The sequence below is a fragment of the Hyperoodon ampullatus genome (genome assembly GCF_949752795.1).
Source record: "Hyperoodon ampullatus genome assembly, chromosome: 5".
Classification (NCBI taxonomy): Eukaryota; Metazoa; Chordata; class Mammalia; order Artiodactyla; family Ziphiidae; genus Hyperoodon; species Hyperoodon ampullatus.
In genome coordinates, this window is record NC_136918.1 from 46685395 (window position 1) to 46705197 (window position 19803).

Below are 19803 nucleotides of genomic sequence, written 5' to 3' on the forward strand. Positions count from 1 at the left end.
TGCCCTAAGGGATTGCCTGAGAGTCCAACATAATTCTTTTTTTTGGCCTTGTGGCTTGTGGGATCTCAGTTCCCTGACCAGGGATTGAACCCGGGCCATGGAAGTAAAAGCCCAGAATCCTAAACGCTAGGCCACCAGGGAGCCCTCTAATTCTCTTTTTTTTGGCCGTACACGGGCCTCTCACCATTGTGGCCTCTCCCGTTGCGGAGCACAGGCTCCGGACGCGCAGGCTCAGCGGCCATGGCTCACGGGCCCAGCCGCTCTGCGGCATGTGGGACCTTCCCGGACCAGGGCACGAACCCGTATCCCCTGCATCGGCAGGCAGACTCTCAACCACTGCGCCACCAGGGAAGCCCCCCTCTAATTCTTGAACAACCTTGTGGCTTTTGCCTTTATAAGCCCCTGATTCCTTCTCTTCCCCGGAACACCCTTTTGGTTTTACCCTAATCTGTGTCTCTGAATTGCAGTTCTTGAGACCCTAAATAAAGGGTCTTTGCTCTTTGCAGCTGCGATATTATTATGAATACTAATTATTAATATTATTATTGTTCAACAAGAGACACTGGTGTAATCTGCAAACAAGCTTTGTTAACCTAACTCTCATCTTCCTACTTAAGGAAGATAAGGACTACCCTAGTTGGACTACTCCTAGTCCAAGCCCCATTGTCTTGTCAATTCTTCACAAATTGTTTCTTTGTAGAAAAGGTATAAAAACTTCCTGCTCTGGTCACTTCTTCTGGTCTTCATTCTCTTGCGAAGACTCCCATGTACATGTAAAAAAATCAATAAACTTTGTGTGCTTTTCTCCTGTTAATGTCTTTGTCACTACCTTTCAGACCTGGCCAGGGACCCTAAGAGGTTGAAGGAAAACTTTTTCCTACAGCTTCCTAGAGGAGGTGACGATTCAAGTTGGTCTGGAGGACAAATTGGTTAGTAGGCAGAGCAGGGAAGGTGTTTCAGGCAGTGAGGATGGTATATAAACTCGGGAGAAGTAGGGACTGGAAAAGTAGTGCCTTTCAGAAACTGCGGGGGCTTCCCTGGTGGCGCGGTGGTTGGGGGTCCGCCTGCCGATGCAGGGGACACGAGTTCGTGCCCCGGTCCGGGAAGATCCCACATGCCGCGGAGCGGCTGGGCCCGTGGGCTATGGCCGCTGAGCCTGCGCGTCCGAAGCCTGTGCTCCGCAACGGGAGAGACCGCAGCGGTGAGAGGCCCGCGTACCGCAAAAAAGAAAAAAAAAGAAAAAGAAACTGCGGATGTTTCGGTATGACTGCAGCTAGGGTCAGAGGGAGGGATGGAGTGGCAGGAAATAAAGCTGATGGGTAGGCGAGGGCTGATCATGAAGTTTGAATTTTATCTAGAATCTAGATTTTCATGTCACGCTTGGACTTTTTGTTAAAGGCACATCCTCTTCAGTGTATCATAACGTGAAATGGTGGGCAGAGAAAAGAGTAGTAATTTAAGAAAACTTGGGTTGCAATATTGGTTCCTCCACTCACTTCTCTCTGGGCCTCAGAACCACGGTAAAAAAAAAAAAAAAAAGCAGTAATAACATCTATCTTAAGCGTTTTGCGAGGATTAAATGCAGTAATTTAGGTAAAGGTACATGGCATCATTCAATAAATTCGTTTTTCCCCCTCTTTTTCCTGTGGGTCAGTAGAGTGGAGGCCTGGCCGCTTTCGCACGCCCCTCCCAAGTCCAGGCTGGGCGCTGCCTGCGGCCGGACTGCTGCTGCCGGCCGGACTGCTGCTGCCGGCCGGACGGCGGGTCCCTCTCCCTCAGGTTGGTCCGGCCTGGGATCGGCCGCACGGGGGCGCGCTAGGCTGCCCCTCGGCACTCTATGGTTCTTCCTTTCGCCCCGGAAGTGGTTCCGGGCACGGTTTGGTAAGGTCGGGCCATGGTGGGGCAGAGGTTGGGAAGATGGCGTGGCGAGGCTTGTCGCAGAGAGGTTGGGGCTGTGGTCCGGCGTGGGCTCCACCGGCGGGCGGCCGCAGCTGCGAGGAGCTCACTGCGGCCCTGGCTCAGCCGCGGCTGCTCGGGCGCAGGTAATGGTCGCTTCTCGGGGCTTCTCTCCTCTCGTGCCCTCGGCTCCGGCAGCGCATCCTCAGGGGCGGAGGCCGTGCGGCTCTCTTATGCTGCCCCCGGCTCACCCTCTCTCTTCACCAGCCCCTCCTCTCTCCCTCCCCCTTTACCCCTCGCCTCCGTCCAGTCCTCGCTTCTCGCCGCGCTACCCTGCCCGGGTGCACAGTGACCAGCCCCGGCCCAACTCTCCGTGAGCCCGCGGTAGCCCCTTTCCCATCCGGAGGGACGTGTCGGGAAGGAGAGGTAATCTGTGAGGGCTTGCGCACCACGCCTCATAATCCCGCAAGTAAAGAGTTAACAGCTGGTAGAATGGCAGGGCTGAGATTTGATTCTGTCAGTCTTTGTAAAACCTTTGTTTTACTACAAATTACGTTCTTTATCGTTTAGAGAACTCTGTAAGGGAAGACGGAGTCAGAGGAGGGCATCACTTTGCCTCTTGTAGAGTTGTAGGAGAGGCTTTTCTGTTAAAGAAATTGGGAAGTGGAGTATTTGGTTTCTAGATGACTTGGAAAGAAAAGTCAATTTTTCTCGAGTAGAAGCTGTATGAAGAGTACGGTCTATCAGTATTTGCTGCTTTTGTATTAGAGTAATTCAACTCTAAATTGGGAGAAGAGAGAAATCCCTGAACTAAGATTCTGATGTGTTTTTGGCTCTGAAATTTCTTCCTGTTCTTTAACAGAATTTCAGCTCTGCCAGTTTCTGACTTGGTTAGATGTGTGCCTGGAATGCACCTGACTGATAGTAGCAAGGAACATGAAGTGTTTATCAACATGGGGATTAGCCAGTGGTAAATAATTGAGGCTCCAAGGAGCCATCCTTAATTTTAAAATCACCTGGAGTGTTTGTAGATTGTATTTCCCAGGCCCTATCCCAGTCCTTCCTGTCATCTTGCCCGGTGCTGGGGGGCGTGGGAGGGGTGCGGGGAGTGAAAGAACCTTGCAGTTCTAAACAAGCACTGCATGTGTGTAGGATTAGAGATTTGTGGAAAACTGACTTATATTGTACCTTAACTTCATGATACACTGAAACATGGAGCCTCAGGCACTAATCTTAAACTCCTGAGGAGATGGAGAATGAGGTCAGGTGGAGGTGGTGGTTGATTTCAGTGGTCCTGATTCCATTTCCACTTTACTTCAAATCCCAATCGAAATTGCATGGTTTGAGGGGGAGGAAAAGTGAATACAGTTAGCAGGAAGCAACAGGTGTTAAATATTCAAGATATGTGTTAGGAAGGGAAAGGAAAACTAACAACTTGGTTAATGAGGTCATTTGAAAAAAACATCATGTGATGTTGACGATTAGTATCACAATTTTTTTGTCATTTATATGCAAAGTTTGAAATTGACATTTTTTGTGGTGACAGAAATGTGCATTACAAGAGATTGTAGGTAAACCTGAAATATAATAGAATATATGTCTACTTGCCTCTAGAAAGCAGCATGAGTTTCCTTGTATATAACTTTATTAGGTCTGCTTTCACTTCTAGTGGTTCTAAAATTAGTATGTGGAGGAATGAAGTCATGGATACGGTTAAAAAGCAGAGGTCTGGGCTCAGTCCTTGTGATTTTGATGTAATGGGCCTGAAGTGTAGCTGAGAATTTGCAATTTTTTCTTCTTACAAGAACTACAGGTGGTGATATTCCTCAAAATTTCTGCAAACAATAGCAGGCCCAAGGCAGCCCACCAGCCAAGAATGGTTTCTATGTCTTTAAAGGGTTGCAAAATGAAACACTATGCCGCAGAGTTTTAAATTGTTCTTCACAAAGACTAAAATGTTTATTGTCTGGCTCTTTACAGAAAAAAGAGACTATTTCACTTAGGGTTTTCAGAAACTTTACCATGATCAAACTGTTGGCAGCACTGCTGAAAAATGGTTTAGGTCTGAAAGAAGCCTACATAATTTGTCAGTTGTATAGAACTAGCTAAGAGAAGAAAACAGTTGATTGTAGCACTTACACGGAGCTTAAATCTTTTAGATTGGGATAACAATCTTAAGATATATTTAGGTTAAATACCTGACAAATTAGTAAATCAGGTATATTCAATTATTTTCCCTGTTTAATTCACCATGTATTAACTCAAGATGAGTTTTAAGAAAATAATTGTGGCATGCAAGAGTTTATGCCCCTTCCCCTAAATACAACTATTTTCTTTTAAGTGGGATGAGTCTCTTGTGTGTGTGTGCTTGGACACGTCTTGTCTCCATTTGCACATTAGGCCCTTCTACTCAGTTTATTCACACAAATCTATAGTAACATAGACATTAGTGCTGACTTGTATGATATCTAAGTGGCATTGTCTTTATCCTCACACTGTTGAAAACAGTTTACTAGACTGTGTTATCTCACTCACCACTAAGGCAACAGCTATATAGACATGACTTTTCTATTTAAAAGTTATGGGATGATATTAAAAAATGGAACCATGACAATTGTGCGGTTAGTGGTAACTCAAGCATTCATAAGATCTTCCCACTCTGAGCACGTTACATTGCTTTCACAAATCACTAGTTATTGGCAGAAGGACCAAAGCACAGAGCAAAAAGGCAGGCCTGTCCTCATGAGTTGGTATATACCTCTTGTGACTCTTTCCTCCCATCCCACCCCCATGCATTTTATTGTGTTGCTTCCTTTGTTTTCCAGACTTATTTCAGGTCATTTATTTTTCCATACTACCTACCCATATGAATGGTTAGAGCTTAAGAACCTAGGCCTTTAAATATGATATCAAACGTTTGCAGTTGGAGACATTTATCACGCTTTTCCTGGTTGGTTTTACTTTTAAGAAATGTAAAACAAAAGCTCTCTAAGGACAGAGAACGTACCTTGTCATATAATGTGTGATGAAGTACTTACTACATCTAAAAGCATCCTTGTATCAACAGAAAACCCAGCTCTAACTGACCTTAATAATTAGGGGAATTTATTGGTTTATACCGTTAAAAAGTCCAGAGGTGAGCCTGGCTTCTGGTGAGACAAGATCCAGTGTTCCCGATCGTCACCAGGACTCCATTTTCCTCCATGGCTTGTCTCTGCTTCTTAAACGTTGGCTTTATGCTCTCAGTATGCTATCTCCTTGTTGTAAGATGGCTGTCAGCAGCTCTTGGGGCTGTATACTTTTAGGTTCAAGTCCAGCAGAAAAGATTCTCTTCCCCAGTATTACAAACAAAATCTTGAAATTTTAATTTCACTGGACTGGATTGGCCTAACTTGGGATACATGTTCATCTTTGAATTCCTTAAAGTTGCCAGGGATGTGGGACGTGTAGGTTGGCTTAAGCCAGTCAGGAGCTTGGTGTGCCTCCCCAAACCAAGTGGCTGGAAATTCCAGGGTACCCTTAGGTGCGGATGCTAGGATTGAGCCAAAAAAGCTCACTGTCAGTCCTAGTGAAACTTCTGTATTGGAATACTTTGGTTACAAATCCTAATTTTAAAATTCTAGTCAGATAGGATTAACCTGTAGATAACCATTGTAATCTAAGTAGAAATGTTGTTGGAAGGATGAGGGATTAGATTCTAGCTCCTGGTATTCAAAGTGGTTCATGAACGAGCAGTTCAGGACAGGGTTTGCCATACATATTTTGTAAAAGGCTTGATAGAAAATAGGGCTACATAGGTCACTGTCAGATATTCTTTTTCTTTTAAACAACTCTTTTAAGCAATAATAAATGTGACAACTGAGGAAGCTGCTACCAGATCAGGATCTGCCAACCAAAGTAAGAACTATGCTGTCTCCACCATTATCTTCACTAGCAGAAGTCATGCCTCGTGTGCTGCCTCTCACTCAACTCAGTTCTGACTTCAGGTGTTGTGCTGATGTATCTGATCAGCAGGCCCTGATCACATCTCGACTCCTAACCGAAAGGATACCTGGGAAATAGTTTTTAGCTTTCCAGTCCCTGCAGCATGTGAATGTACCATAGGTGAAAGGAATAGGTGTTCAGTGAGCCAAGTCATAGTACTTAATTCTATCCAACAAGTTCTGTATGTCCAACTCTTAATTCCTGGTGTATGTACTCCTAACATGTATTTTGCATCTGAACTGCATCTGGGGCCAATTTGTTCTTGGTGTCCTCAGTCCCACACTTAACTTCTGTTGAGATTCTCAAGGCAAATATTACTCTAGGCAAAAGGTCTGGCTTTGCGTCAAATCCAGATTCCCAACCTGGTGTATTTGTATTCCTTTTCAAGCATTGTGCTTCAGAATGGTAAATGAGTTGATGAGCTGTAGAAGAACTGATTGAGTACATATCCTGGAGTATTAAGCTGTTGGAGATATAAAGAAATCTCATCCTTCATATTTCTTGGTCTAAAAAGAAAAAAATGTGGCCTACTGGTTAGGATTCTGGGTTCTCACTGCTGTGACCCAGGTTCAGTCTTGGTTGGGGAGCTGAGATCTTGTAAGCCACGAGACGTGGCCAAAAAAAAGAATACCAGAAACCAACAATATTGGGTTACAATTTTTTTTAAACTTATTTATTTATTTTTGGCTGCATTGGGTCTTTGTTGCTGTGCGCAGGCTTTCTCTAGTTGCGGCAAGCGGGGGCTGCTTCATGGCGGTGTGTGGGCTTTTCATTGCGGTGGCTTCTCTTGTTGCGGAGCACGGGCTCTAGGCACATGGGCTTCACTAGTTGTGGCTCACGGGCTCAGTAGTTGTGGCTCCCCGGCTCTAGAGCACAGGCTCAGTAGTTGTGGCGCATGGGCTTAGTTGCTCCATGGCATGTGGGATCTTCCCGGACCAGGGCTCGAACCCGTGTCCCCCTGCATTGGCAGATGGATTCTTAATCACTGCTGCCACCAGGGAGGCCCTGGGTTACAATTTGTAACCATTTACAGGGAAACATTTAAAGGAAACGTATTCCTATTACTTTATATCACATCTTTGGGGGTTTTGGCCCAAAGTGGTGTTACTTGTAATTTATTTACTAGACCTAGCTCTAAATTACTTTGGAATATTTAATAAAAATCAAATCCAATTGCAAAGGATTAACATCTGCCACTGTTATCAGTTAGGAATGCATTTGGCTGTAAGTTAATTGTTGCTTAAAGGAACGAGAGGAGTATTTAGCATAAAATGATTGGAGGTAGGTGGCTATTTGCTCATTGGCTCAAAAAATGTTAAGGTTAGTTTCTGAAGCCCTTGGCCTTTCTCTGGGCATTCAAGATGACTGCCTCATCTCTAGAAAATTGCGTCCTTTTTCAAGGCAGAAAGAAGTGGGAGGGATGTGACATTAGTGATACCTTCATTTTTATCAGATAAGCAAAACCTTTTCAAGAAGTTTCTAAACAGTTAAGTCTCATTTTGTCAGAACTCTGTAATATGGCCATCCCTAGCCATAGGAGAGACTGGAAAAGTGAAGATATTTATCTTTCCTAGCCTCTGCAGAAAAAGCAGGCAACAGAACAAGAACTAGAAATAGATTTGCAATTAGCCATTCAACAGTTACTTGCTAAAGGATATTCATAAGACTAGGTTCTGAAGTTCAGAGCCATTCAGAGCAACATTGGCATTGTTTGACTAAGTGCACTGCTTTCCAAAATAGATTTTGTTGAAAGAAGTAGCACTTATTTGTTAGTACAAATTCTAAATTATTAGAAGTTTTAAGGTGAATTACTTTATCATCATCACCCGTCCTCACCATGTGATGTCTGAGAAGTTGAACTGTGGTGTGGACTCAGTGTTGAAGACAGAGCATTTTAGGTGAGTAATAGTAATAGTAGCTATACCATTTTTCTGAGTTTCGTGTTTCCAAATGCCTACTAGACATCACCTGGGCGTTCTACCAATGCTAAAAATACTTCATTGCAATATAATTTACATGTAGTAAAACATACAAGTATTAAGCATACAGCCCATTAGTTCTGACAAATGTGTACACCTGTGCAACCATCACCTAAAAATAAAGATACTGCCCATCATTCCATCAAGTTCCCTCTTGCCCCTTTCCAGTCAAGTCCCACTTTAGGCAACCACTATTGATTTTTTTTTTAATTAATTAATTTATTTATTTTTGGCTATGTTGGGTCTTCGTTGCTGCGCCCAGGCTTTCTCTAGTTGCGGCGAGCAGGGGCTACTCTTTGTTGTGATGCATGGGCTTCTCATTGTGGTGGCTTCTCTTGTTGCAGAGCATGGGCTCTGGGTGCACGGGCTTCAGTAGTTGTGGACGAGGGCTCAGTAGTTGTGGCTCACGGGCTCTAGAACGTGGGCTCAGTAGTTGTGGCGCACGGGCCTAGTTGCTCCACAGCATATGGGATCTTCCTGGACCAGGGCTTGAACCCGTGTCCCCTTCATTGGCAGGTGGATTCTTAACCACTGTGACACCAGGGAAGTCCACCACTATTGATTTTGATCACCACAAATTATTTTTGCCTGTTCTTCAGCTTGATATGCATTAATGGAATCACACACATTATGTGCTCTTTTGTGTTTGACTTCCTTTACTCAGCAGTGTTTTTGAGATGCACCCGTGATGTGTGATCAGTAGTTTTTCACTGAGTGGTACAGTTGGCCCTCTGTATCTCCAGGTTCCTCATCCATGTATTCAACCAACCGTGGATGGGGAATGTCACTGTATTACGCCATTTTATATAAGGGATTTCAGCATCCCGAATTTGGTATCCACAGGGGGTCCTAGAACCAGTCTCCCATGGATACTGAGGGATCACTGTATTACATTGTATGAATATAACACAGTTTATCCTTTCCCCTGTTGATGGAAATTTAAGTTCCAATTTTTACCTGTTAGAACTGAGCTGCTGTGATTGCAAGCATTTTAAACAGTGCCCAAGATGGAATTATTCATCTCTCATTTTCCAGTTTCCTATTTTGGTGCCTTTGACTTTCCTTGTCTTAGTGAGTAGTACCACCTTCCTTTCAGTTATTCAGAATAAAGCCAATAATCATTCTTGACCCCTTCTTTCTTCTCACATAATTATTGACCCTTTCTTTATTAGGAACTGGCCTTAGTGGTGGAGATAAAATGAATACAGAAGTGATAATCTAGTTATGGTACAGGCAATAAATGAGACAAGTATAAGAGTGCATACAGGATGCTTTAGGACTCTAGGAGTACAAAGGAGACACCCAGCCTGCGAGAGTTTAGGAAGGCTTCCTGGAGGAGGAAATAAATGAACTGAATTTTGAAGGGCACGAAAAAGTTAAAGGGAAGTAAGTACCGCAACAAAGGAGTATCATTGCTGAGTTTGGTGGGATGATGAACAATTTACTGTGGGATTTAAAGCAGGGGAATGATAATGTATTTGTGCCTAATAAAATGTGGAGGATGAATTGGAGTAGGGCAGTATTAGAAGCAGTGAGATCTGTTAGGAAATGGTAGAGTATTCCAGGCCAAAAGGGATGAACTAAGGGATTGTGTGGGAACTAGGGAGAGAATGTTGGCCCTCTGAGAGGGCATTTGAGGAAGTGTTGAATGTTTGTGGAAGAGTGATATGAGGAAAGAACATGCAACATGTCAAAATGTTTGAAATTAAGTCAGCTGTTGCTGTTGTTTAGGCATGGGGTACGGGACTAGATTAAGAGTGAAAAAATATTTGACAGATTTGGTTTTAAATTAGATGGTAAGAATTAAGGAGAGAGAACTCCATAATGACTTCTAGATTTTTAATCTTAGTGATTAAGATAACTGTGGGCCCACTGAAAGAATAAAGAAGTCAGAAAATGGAGCTTGTAGAAGGGGATGAATTCCCTTCTGAATATATTGGTTTTAAAGTAATGGGGAGCATATCCACGTAGAATTATTCAATATATAGTTGGAAATACAAGACAAGAAAATTGAGGCTGGGACTAGAGACATATATTTGAATCATTTACTTGCTTAGAAGTCATCCAGGACACAGAAATGAACTTTTTCTTTTATACAACCAAAGTGTTTCAAGGCCCAGGTTACAAAGGTGAGAAGACCTGTCTGACTGGCAGACAGGAGTTCTATGAGTCTAGAAGGATATAGTATGATTAGAGTACAATGAGAACAAACAGGAAGGGGCCTCTACATTGTCTACCTGGGGGAAATTACCATTTTACAAAAGAAAAAAATGCTTCACAAATTTATATGGGTTCAGTTTGAATGGAGAATGTGTAAAGGAACTATTAGAGCCTTTAAGCATATCTGTCTTTACGGGATAGGAGAAAGGGGGAAGCCGTTAGGAAAGCAAGTTTGAAGAGCAGGGAGTGCAACCTTACAGGCGCTGACAGGTGTGATCAGTAGTGTCAGATGTTTTGAGGAGGTCAAGCTATAAGGACTCAAACAAGAAAACCCTTTATAGAACATCTAGTTGGGTGTCCCCCAAACTGGTAGTGAAGTAAATAGGGGGCAAGGTGGGGAAAATCTGCCAATTTGTAATGGTTAGTACTTATAAAAGGAAAATCATTATTTGATTTAAATGTTTGGCCAAACTTCAAAAAAAAATAAAGCTATTCTGTGCTAATTCACCCCACAACTTGTAGTTCTCCAGCTTTTTACAGGATTGCAGACTGGGGGGAATGGATACTGTGGGGGATGGATACAAATTATTGTGTGGATTGATACACAGTAACGGCCCAAACAGATGCCCTGTAAAGCTGCTGTAGTTTATGTCTCTCCTTTTCCAGAAGGGCACATTTCATTGTTTTGACTGAATCCTACCTGGGAGTAGGAGTCTTGGCAGCTTTTGGGCTGCATAGTGAGAATAAACTGAAATGGTGATGATGCACCTCAGTTGGGGAGGCTCGTAGAGGTTGATGTTTGCAAGATGCAGCTCTGTTTCTTCCTCCCTCCCTCCCTTCCTCCCTTCCTTCCTTCCTTCCTTCCTTCCTTCCTTCCTTCCTATTTATTTTCCTTATTATTTTTTTTTTTTTTGGCTGCATCGGGCCTTAGTTGCAGCACACGGGATCTTCGTTGAGCCACACAGGATCTTTCATTACCACACTCGGTCTCTGTTGCTGCGCTCGGGCTTCTTACTAGTTGTGGCGTGAGGGTTTTCTCTCTCTAGTTGTAGTGCGCGGGCTCCAGGGCGCATGGGCTCTATAGTTGTGTTGCTCAGGCTCCAGAGCACGAGGGCTCTGTAGTTTGCGGCACGCAGGCTCTCTTATTGAGGTGCGTGATCTCAGTAGTTGTGGCGCGTGGGCTTAGTTGCCCCGAGGCATGTGGGATCTTAGTTCCCCAATCAAGGATCGAACCCACGTCCCTGCAGCTCTGTTTCTAATCTGTTATTTTCCCCTATAGGTTTAACTTTTTTATTCAGCAAAAATGTGGATTCAGAAAAGCACCCAGGAAGGTTGAACCTCGAAGATCAGACACAGGAACAAGTAGTGAAGCATACAAGAGAAGTGCTTTGATTCCTCCTGTAGAAGAAACAGCCTTTTATCCTTCTCCCTATCCTATAAGGACTCTTGTAAAGCCTTTGTTTTTTACTGTTGGGGTAAGAGCTCACGTCACTAGGAGTTACCTACCTTGCTGCAGGTGTAGTGTTAAAGTATCAATACTACTTGTCCTATTTGGGCTCCCTTAAAGACAAGTGGAGTGGGATCAAAAGGATCTGGGGTCGTGATTACAATAGAACATGAATTTAATAATTGCTGTTAGAGTATGGGTCATTTATGTAAGCCCTGGAGAAGAGACTCATGGGCCTCTTATTTGGTATAACAATGCAAGTGATACTGAGTTGATATTTTGAATTTTATTGGAAAAGTTCTAACTGTAAACAGGCCCCAGGGTACTGTAATGTTAATAAAATGGGAAACAATTAAGTGTTATTTTCACCTAGTAAGTTTCAGTGTGCCAGATGTTCCTTATGTTTATAAAAAGCAATGAAAATGAAATATCATCCTTGGAACTATGTATAGATCTATTAAAAAAATTTTTTTTTGTAATATATTTGTTTTATATAGTTTACAGGCTGTGCATTTGGATCAGCTGCCATTTGGCAATATGAATCACTGAAATCCAGGGTCCAGAGTTATTTTGATGGTATAAAAGCTGATTGGTTGGATAGCATAAGACCACAGAAGGAAGGAGACTTCAGAAAGGAGGTAAAGATAAACATGGCATTTTTTTTGTTCTAATTGATCAGTTTTTGAAGTCTGGTTATTTATGCAGTTGTTTTTAGTTAATGGCAACATTAGATCAGTAGATGTGAAGTCATTGCAGTTAATATTCTTCTTTAGAGTCATTTCATTGTAGTAAGTATTAATGTTTCGTATGTCTGGCAACGTATGTAACAGTGTTCCAAGAAATTTGGCCCTCTACCCACATATCAAGAATCACCACAGATAGTTGTTAAAAATTAATGTTTTGGAACTTCCAGCTCTACTAAGGGCCACTGTTTTACTTTTAGAGTACATATTAGAATCACAGGGAGTTTTATGCTTGAGGGGTAGAGATACTCTGTGGGTTTTAAAAAGCTTCTCAGTGACATGATGTTTATATATCTCTGATAAATAACCACTGTTGATGTTTTTTCTAACTGTGCTCAGGGGATCAAGATGCAAGAAAAGGGTACAAATATAGAGCTTTTAGAACTTTTCATTATTTCATATGCAAGTTGATGGCCTTCCTTCCACCTAACTGATTTTCTTAAAATGTTGCCTTTTAGATAAAGCATATATTTTATTTCATTTGCCAGTACTTATTGAGCAGAGACCATAGGCTAATTTGTGGATCCAGGTCCATTTATTTTTCAAGCATCTCCGCATTTTTTTATGACACACTGCTCTTCCAGTTTGGAGAGAGTGTTGATATCCTCTTCAGTTTTCTTCTTCCTTGGAACTTCTTATTCCTGGCTAGTGAGAGAGCAGCCTTGGGTTTTCTTTTTTCTAATGATAGTTGAAGGTTCCTCTAAGTAGGGAGAAGGATTCATTCCTCCTTGTTTCCCCATAGACACAAGAAGCATGAGCCCTACCAGTTCTAGAGAGGCTTTATGTCAGAAGAACAATGGATGTAATATTTGCAGGTAAAACCTGCAATAATGAGCAATGGTTTTTATTCAGTACAGTACGTTTGAGAAGATAGTAACACTGACCTATTCCACAGTCCTGGATCCCTTGAAAGCTACAGGCTTCTGCACTATAAAGTTTTGATACCCAAATTGTTCCTTGGAATGGTGAAAATGACATGTGCAATATACATGATCTTCACCCAAAGATGGATTTGTTTAAAGTAGTTAAATGATAAGAGATAAAATATAAAATCCATGTTAAAATTGAAATAACGCATAAATATAACATGGGAAGTGAAAGTCCTGGGAACCCGTGCCCCACTACTACATATGCAGTGAGTAAGGTCTGAGAGTTCACACACATTTAATTGTTGTTGACCTTGAACAACTCAGGGGTTGGAGCGCTGACCCTCCATGCAGTGGCAAATGTGCCTGTAACTTTATAGTTGGGCCTCTATAACAGCGGTCCCACATCTGTGGATTCCACCAACTGCGAATGGTGTAGTATATTGTAGTACATATTTATTGAAAAAAACCTGCATATAGGTCCAGTGCAGTTCAAACCCCTGCTGTTCAAGGGTCAACTGAATTACAAAAATGGAATCATTTTTGTGCATGAATCAAATACATGTTGATCTATAACTTTTCTTCTTTACCTTGGGTTTCTTTCTGTATTAGTATACAAAGTCTGGTTCAGTTTCATAGTTAGAACATAGTTTTTTTAAATTAAAAAACATTAATCATGGAAAATTTCAAAGGTAAAGTAAAAAGAGTGAAGAGAATAGTATAATGAACCCCTATCATCCAGTGTCAACAATTATTGACACATAGCCAACTTTGTTTTATCTAGTTCCCCTTCTTTCCCTTCCCTCCCCACCACTGATTACTATAAAGCAAATTCTAGGCATATATCATCTATAAAAATTTCAAGGTGTGTCCCTAAAAGATTAGGATTCTGTCTTTTTCTAAATCTCAATCTAGTATTATACCTTAAAAAAAAAAAAGGCAATTTTAGTAGAAAATATTCTTGGTTAGAATTTTAAAACTAGGTTGGGTCTTGGTGAACAGTCACTTGATAGTGTGCTAGGTACTTGACGTTATTGATATTCCTCACAGTGGTACTGCTATATATCTGTTACTGTCTCCATTTTATGTATCAGGAAACTGAAGTTTAGAAGTAATTTGAGGTCACAGAGCTAATCAGTGGCTTTGTGTAGAGAATGCAGGCTCTCTGACTATAAAACACCTGTGTTTTCCACTCTATCACATATTTGTTATGTCTGTTGTTCAGTAGAGATTTTTATAGATGAGGACTCTTTCATTTATGCACAAAGCATTTTCTTTCTTGCTTTTCATTTACGTAGCCTGAAATTACTTACCATTTGGTGATATGCAATTTTTCTTCTGTTTTAGATTAACAAGTGGTGGAATAACCTAAGTGATGGCCAGCGGACTGTGACAGGTTTGTGTTAGCTTACACGTTTTAGCCATTCAAGGGAAGAGAAATCAAACCAAAAGGTACAGTATGGCTTTTGTACCATGCTCATCAGTGGTTTAGAAGACAGTTTCTGTACCTTCAGGCTAATGTAATGGTTTGAAAGTAGTGTGGCATAAAGGTATACACGAGGCTCTGGGTCAGTTATTTTCTAATTTTGATCTAGTATGATATTGATCAAATGATCTATCTTTGTCGTAAAATCCTAGCTTGTGAAATAGGTTATGAGTAATTATTACTTTCCCATTAAAGTAACTAAAGGGGACATTGATTAAGTACCTTCTTTATGCAGCATGCTTTATACATATTCTTTCTGTACCTCACAGGGTTGCTTACAGGGTAGTTATCTCCCTTTTTACAGATAAGGAAACTGGCTTTCAGAGAAGGAACTTTTCGAAGGTCACACTGCTAGTAAGTAAGAGCTGAGTTTCAAAACCCAGGTCTGTCTCATCCTAAAGCCGGTTTTCTCTTTTCTATACCATGCTGTTTATAAAATCCTCTTTAAATGTAAGCATAACGTGTATATCACTATGATAATTTGTTTCTTTAAATTTTTATGGAAGACAGATCTGGCTCTTCAAGGTAACACTTGTGCAATATATTATGGACTTAGTTATTTTGAGAAATTTGGGGAAATGGATTTGTAAGTTCTTTAACAGTTGTACAGATAGGGAAAAAATCTTCCTAGAGAAACAGCAAAATACTGCTTTTCCTTAAATATGGTTAGACTTAATGGTACTCTTAATTTTCTATACCTACTTAAGTGGAGAAAAAAGGTACTTATGTTTCTTCATTCAGACTATGTCTGGAAGGTTTAATTTTTCTGTCTCCTTGGTGGAACCTGATCCTGTCTTCAAGCTTATGGTTTAGACATTGCTTCCTGCAGGAAGTGCTTTTTTTCTGAACTCATTGCACTTTTTAATCACTTATAACACAACCTGCCTTATATAATTGTACAGGTAGCATCTTTGAGGACAATGATGAGATTTTTCATTTTGCTGTAGCTCCTAGCACATACCTGGCACACAGTAAAGGCATTCAATTAAAATCTATTGAGTGAATGAATGTCGATGAGATCTTGAATCAAAAGATTGAGATTTTTCAAAGTATATTGCCATACTGTATAATTGATTAGTCAGTGAGGTCTTAATAAATATGATAACTTCAAAAATAGCTCTGTAATAACACGTTTCCATTGGAATTAATTGGGATTTTTGGTTTGTTTGCTTGTTTTCTGAAAATTAATAGCCTTTCCTTAGGGTAGCAAAGTTTTGATTTCTTTTGATATTTTCAAAGTATCTCACAATTAGTTGAAACTTAGTGTTCTTTGAAGATTGTGAAGATTTTGTCATTTAACATTTGAGGAAACCTGGGACCAGAATTTAAAACCTTTTTCATGCCAGGAAATGGTTTATTCAAAGAAGTTGGTATTTGGAGATAATTAAAAATCAGAATTCTTTCCCTTAGATGACGTTGCAGTGTAACTAGCAGCTTGAGTATAAAGTACTTCAAACCACATAAATGTGAACGGTCATGCTAAAGACCTTAAATACTTATTGTCAGGTTAGCTAAGTGACTTTTAAAGGCTGAGGAAATGCTCTTTGATCTGTTCAGTGTCATCTCAGACTCCTTCAGGAAATAATTATTCTGGTAGCAGTGAATCTAGCCTCACAACACTTGCTGGTGGTGCTTTATAATCAGTTAGCTATGTACTAAAATTTCCATGGTTAATAAACTTGTGCTTTAGTTATATCTTGTCTTTTTTCAGAGGTGCCAGTTCATTCCACTAACCTTGCTTAGCCCCTCGATTGCTTCCTTTAGGCTGATTCTAAGTGAGGTTGGCTCAGCTCCTGGCTTTTATTGAGGATGGGGTGACAGATTCATTCTGTGCCATATGTTCCTTGGATTGTAGCTGTTCTCTGAGTGTTTTTCTTTTTGTATTTTGAAAGAACTTGACAAGTCCTTAGGCCACTGACCTAGAAAGTTTCAAAGCTCTGTGAGACTAGTGTGCTTCTTTGCTCTGTAGTATTCACACCTAGACACTGGCAGCTTGAAAGCTGTAGCAGGTTAAAGATTTCGCAGTTTTACACCAAACATTTCATGTAAGAATTCCTTGCTATCCGAACCTTGCTATTTCTAGCTTTTAGAGATGCCTATGAGGCGCTCGTCATAGTTTTAGTTATTTCTGGGGAAAGGATAACAAAACTAATGCTTGAGTGCCAGCTAGGCTTCAAGTACTATGTTAGGTACTTTACAGACACACATATTATTGTTAATCCTTATCTGAACCTAATGTGCTCATGGATTTGGATGGCAAGATTTTGGTTATAGCAAGTTCAGACAGCAAAATGTTTTATCCAAATGCATTTGTTTCCTGAGCTTGAGGTGTAACAAGGGATATCTCAAATTTATCCATATCTCTTTTGAGTCCTAGGTTTGGATAAGAACAGTTCAAATCATAAGGGATACCTGTAATTTACTTTATCCTTAAGGTGGAATCCAGTGGTGAGGTGAAAAACCTCCCTTAGAGCTGATAGCAGTTTTGGAGTCCCTAGTTTTTGACTCTTCTAGCTCAGTCTGTCCCTGGAAATCACTTTGTCAAGGTCTACCAGAGAACTGGTCTTAATCCCTTAATCTTTTTTTTTTTTTTTCCTTATCTGGTTTAGGGATTTTTTTTTGTCTTAATTGTTACACAGACATATCTCCCCAAACTTCACATTGCTCTGAAAAAGTTGTTATAAGTTCACTTGGTGTTTGTAGGATGAAGGGGGAGCATCAAGTAGCATTCTTCAGAGTTAGGCTTGTCCCTGGTACTTTTCTATTTCAGCTAGTCTCCTGTATTGCCTTGCTCTGCAAGGCTTTTAAGCCTGTAGTAGAGGTCCCAGGCAACCCCCAAGGAGAGTATTTCCCCTACATTTCTAGCTTTTAGAGATGCCTATGAGGCACTCGTCATAGTTTTAGTTATTTCTGGGGAAAGGATAACAAAACTAATGCTTGAGTGCCAGCTAGGCTTCAAGTACTATGTTAGGTACTTTACAGACACACATATTATTGTTAATCCTTATTATTAATCTCTTTTTAAAATAAATTATTTATTTGTTTTTGGCTGCATTAGGTCTTTGTGGCTGCACATGGGCTTTCTCTAGGTGTGGCGAGCGGGGGCCACTCTTCGTTGCGGTGCATGGGCTTCTCATTGCAGTGGCTTCTCTTTGCTGCAGAGCACAGGCTCTAGGCATGTGGGCTTCAGTAGTTGCAGCACGCGGGCTGAGTAGCTGTGGCTCGCGGGCTCTAGAGCGCAGGTTCAGTAGTTGTGGCGCATGGGCTTAGTTGCTCTGCAGCATGTGGGATCTTCCCGGACCAGAGCTGTGTCCCCTGCATTGGCAGGTGGATTCTTAACCACTGTGCCACCAGGGAAGTCCTTAAGAGCCCTGTTACTGGTATCCTCATTGTTCAGATGGGGTAAGTGAGGCTCAGAGAGGTTAAATAACTTGTCTGAGATCACACAGCTAGAAAGGCTGGAGATGGGAAACAAACTCCTTAGTTCAAATAATAAGCGTTCTGTTACATCCACTCACTTTCTGCTATGGCAAACCACCACTAATTACCTTTCTGATAAACCACACTGCCTTTCCCCATCTCAGGTACCTGAGTGCTGATTCATAGACCAAATTGCAGCAAATTGTCCCAAGGCAGCAGGCTGGCATTCAGTGAAGAAAGAGGGACGTTTTTGGCTACTCAGTTTATAGTTTGTCATTGTAAAATGAATAAATGTGCATGGTAACATTAAAATAGAGAATATGTAAAATAAAAAAATAAATCTCTCTCACTGTAGACGTCCAGTTCCACCCCCATAACCATTGCCTTTTTAGCTGCTTGTGTATTCTTCCAAAGCACCTGTTTATATATAGACATTTATATCTGTATCTAACTATGGTTTAAACACAAACGGTAGCATGTAATGCATACTCCTCTACACCTTTATTTTTTTCACTTAGTATTTTAAAGGACATTCCATATTGATACAAGTAGGTCTATTGTATGCTTTTTAAAAGTATTTTATTGAAGTATAATATACATAGAAGAACATGCACATGTCAGATGTACAACTAATTTTCACAAACTGAGCACATCCACATAACTAGCACCCAGATCAAGAAATGGAAATTACCAGCACCCCAGGATCATTCTTTTTAATGGCATTGCAGTAGTCCATGCAAATGAATACTATTGTAACAAGTTTTCTATTAATGAATGTTTAGGTTGTCTTTAGTCTTGCTTTCATAGGAGGATGGAAGATGGATAGTCTCTTTGGATTTCCTCTCGATTTCAGGAAGCTGTGGAACCAGTCCTTAACTTGTTTTGTGGATACTCCCCAGGAGGAGAAATTATAGCCACTGTGTGAGGCCAACAGAATGATGCCAGTGCTTGTAGTCCTGGCTCCCAGGGAACCTGAGGACCGCTTGAACTCAGTTGTTTGGCTGCTGTGGGTGTGTGTGCTTGTCATTGTCTGGACTAGCCAGGTTCATTCAGATAGAGGAGCTGTGGAGGGGTGAGCTGGCTCACCTCAGAAACAGAAGGGATGCTGTACTTAGTTGTTAGACTCCAATTGAGATAGTCTTTTTTTTTTTTTTTTTTCTTTTTTAGGAAAAGAGAGAAAGAGATTGTACCCCCTTCCTTGGAGGAGGAAAATAGGCTGAAGTTACTAAACCCCCAGTAGTGCTTCCCAAATCAGTGTATCTTTTTTTTTTTAATATCAAGGTATAATTCACATGTACTAAAATTCATCATTTAAAAGCACAGTTGACCCTTGAACAATGCAGAGGTTAGGGTTGCTGACCCTCCACACAGTTGAAAATCTGTGTATAACTTTATAGTCAGCACTCTGTCCACTGTTATGCATCCGTGGATTCAACCAACGATGGCTCATGTAGTACCATAGTACTTTAAAAAAAATCTTTGTAAGGTGGACCTGTGCAGTTCAAACTCATGTTCAAGGGTTAACTATACAATTCAGTGGTTTTTATTATATTTACGAGGCTGTGCTACTGTCACCATCACCTACTCCCAGAACATTTTCATTACCCCAGAAAGAAACCCCATAGCCATTAGCAGTCACTCCCTATTCCCCTACTCCCCTCAGCCCTAGGCACCTACTTTCTTTCTCTGTGGATTTGCCTGTTCTGGACACTTCATAAAAATGGAATCACATAAATATGAGGCCTTTTGTGGCTGCTTCTTTCACTCAGTGTAATGTTTTCAGAGTTCATCCATAGTGGCACGTGTCAATACATACTTCTTT

At 41.1% G+C, this 19803-nt stretch overlaps 1 protein-coding gene across 5 annotated transcripts in view; it reads left to right on the forward strand.

The window, feature by feature from the left end:
• Nucleotides 1-1917: 1917 nt before the first annotated feature.
• The window catches only part of PARL (presenilin associated rhomboid like), a gene marked incomplete at its 5' end in the record, with an annotated part of 56570 nt that continues 38684 nt past the window's right edge, over nucleotides 1918-19803 (forward strand). For all 5 annotated transcript variants that reach the window (XM_079704849.1, XM_079704851.1, XM_079704850.1 and 2 more), the window contains 4 exons: nucleotides 1918-2042; nucleotides 11299-11494; nucleotides 11964-12104; nucleotides 14423-14471. In XM_079704849.1, the coding sequence (XP_079560975.1) occupies nucleotides 1918-2042; nucleotides 11299-11494; nucleotides 11964-12104; nucleotides 14423-14471 (511 nt within the window). The remainder of the gene's footprint in view (nucleotides 2043-11298; nucleotides 11495-11963; nucleotides 12105-14422; nucleotides 14472-19803) is intronic.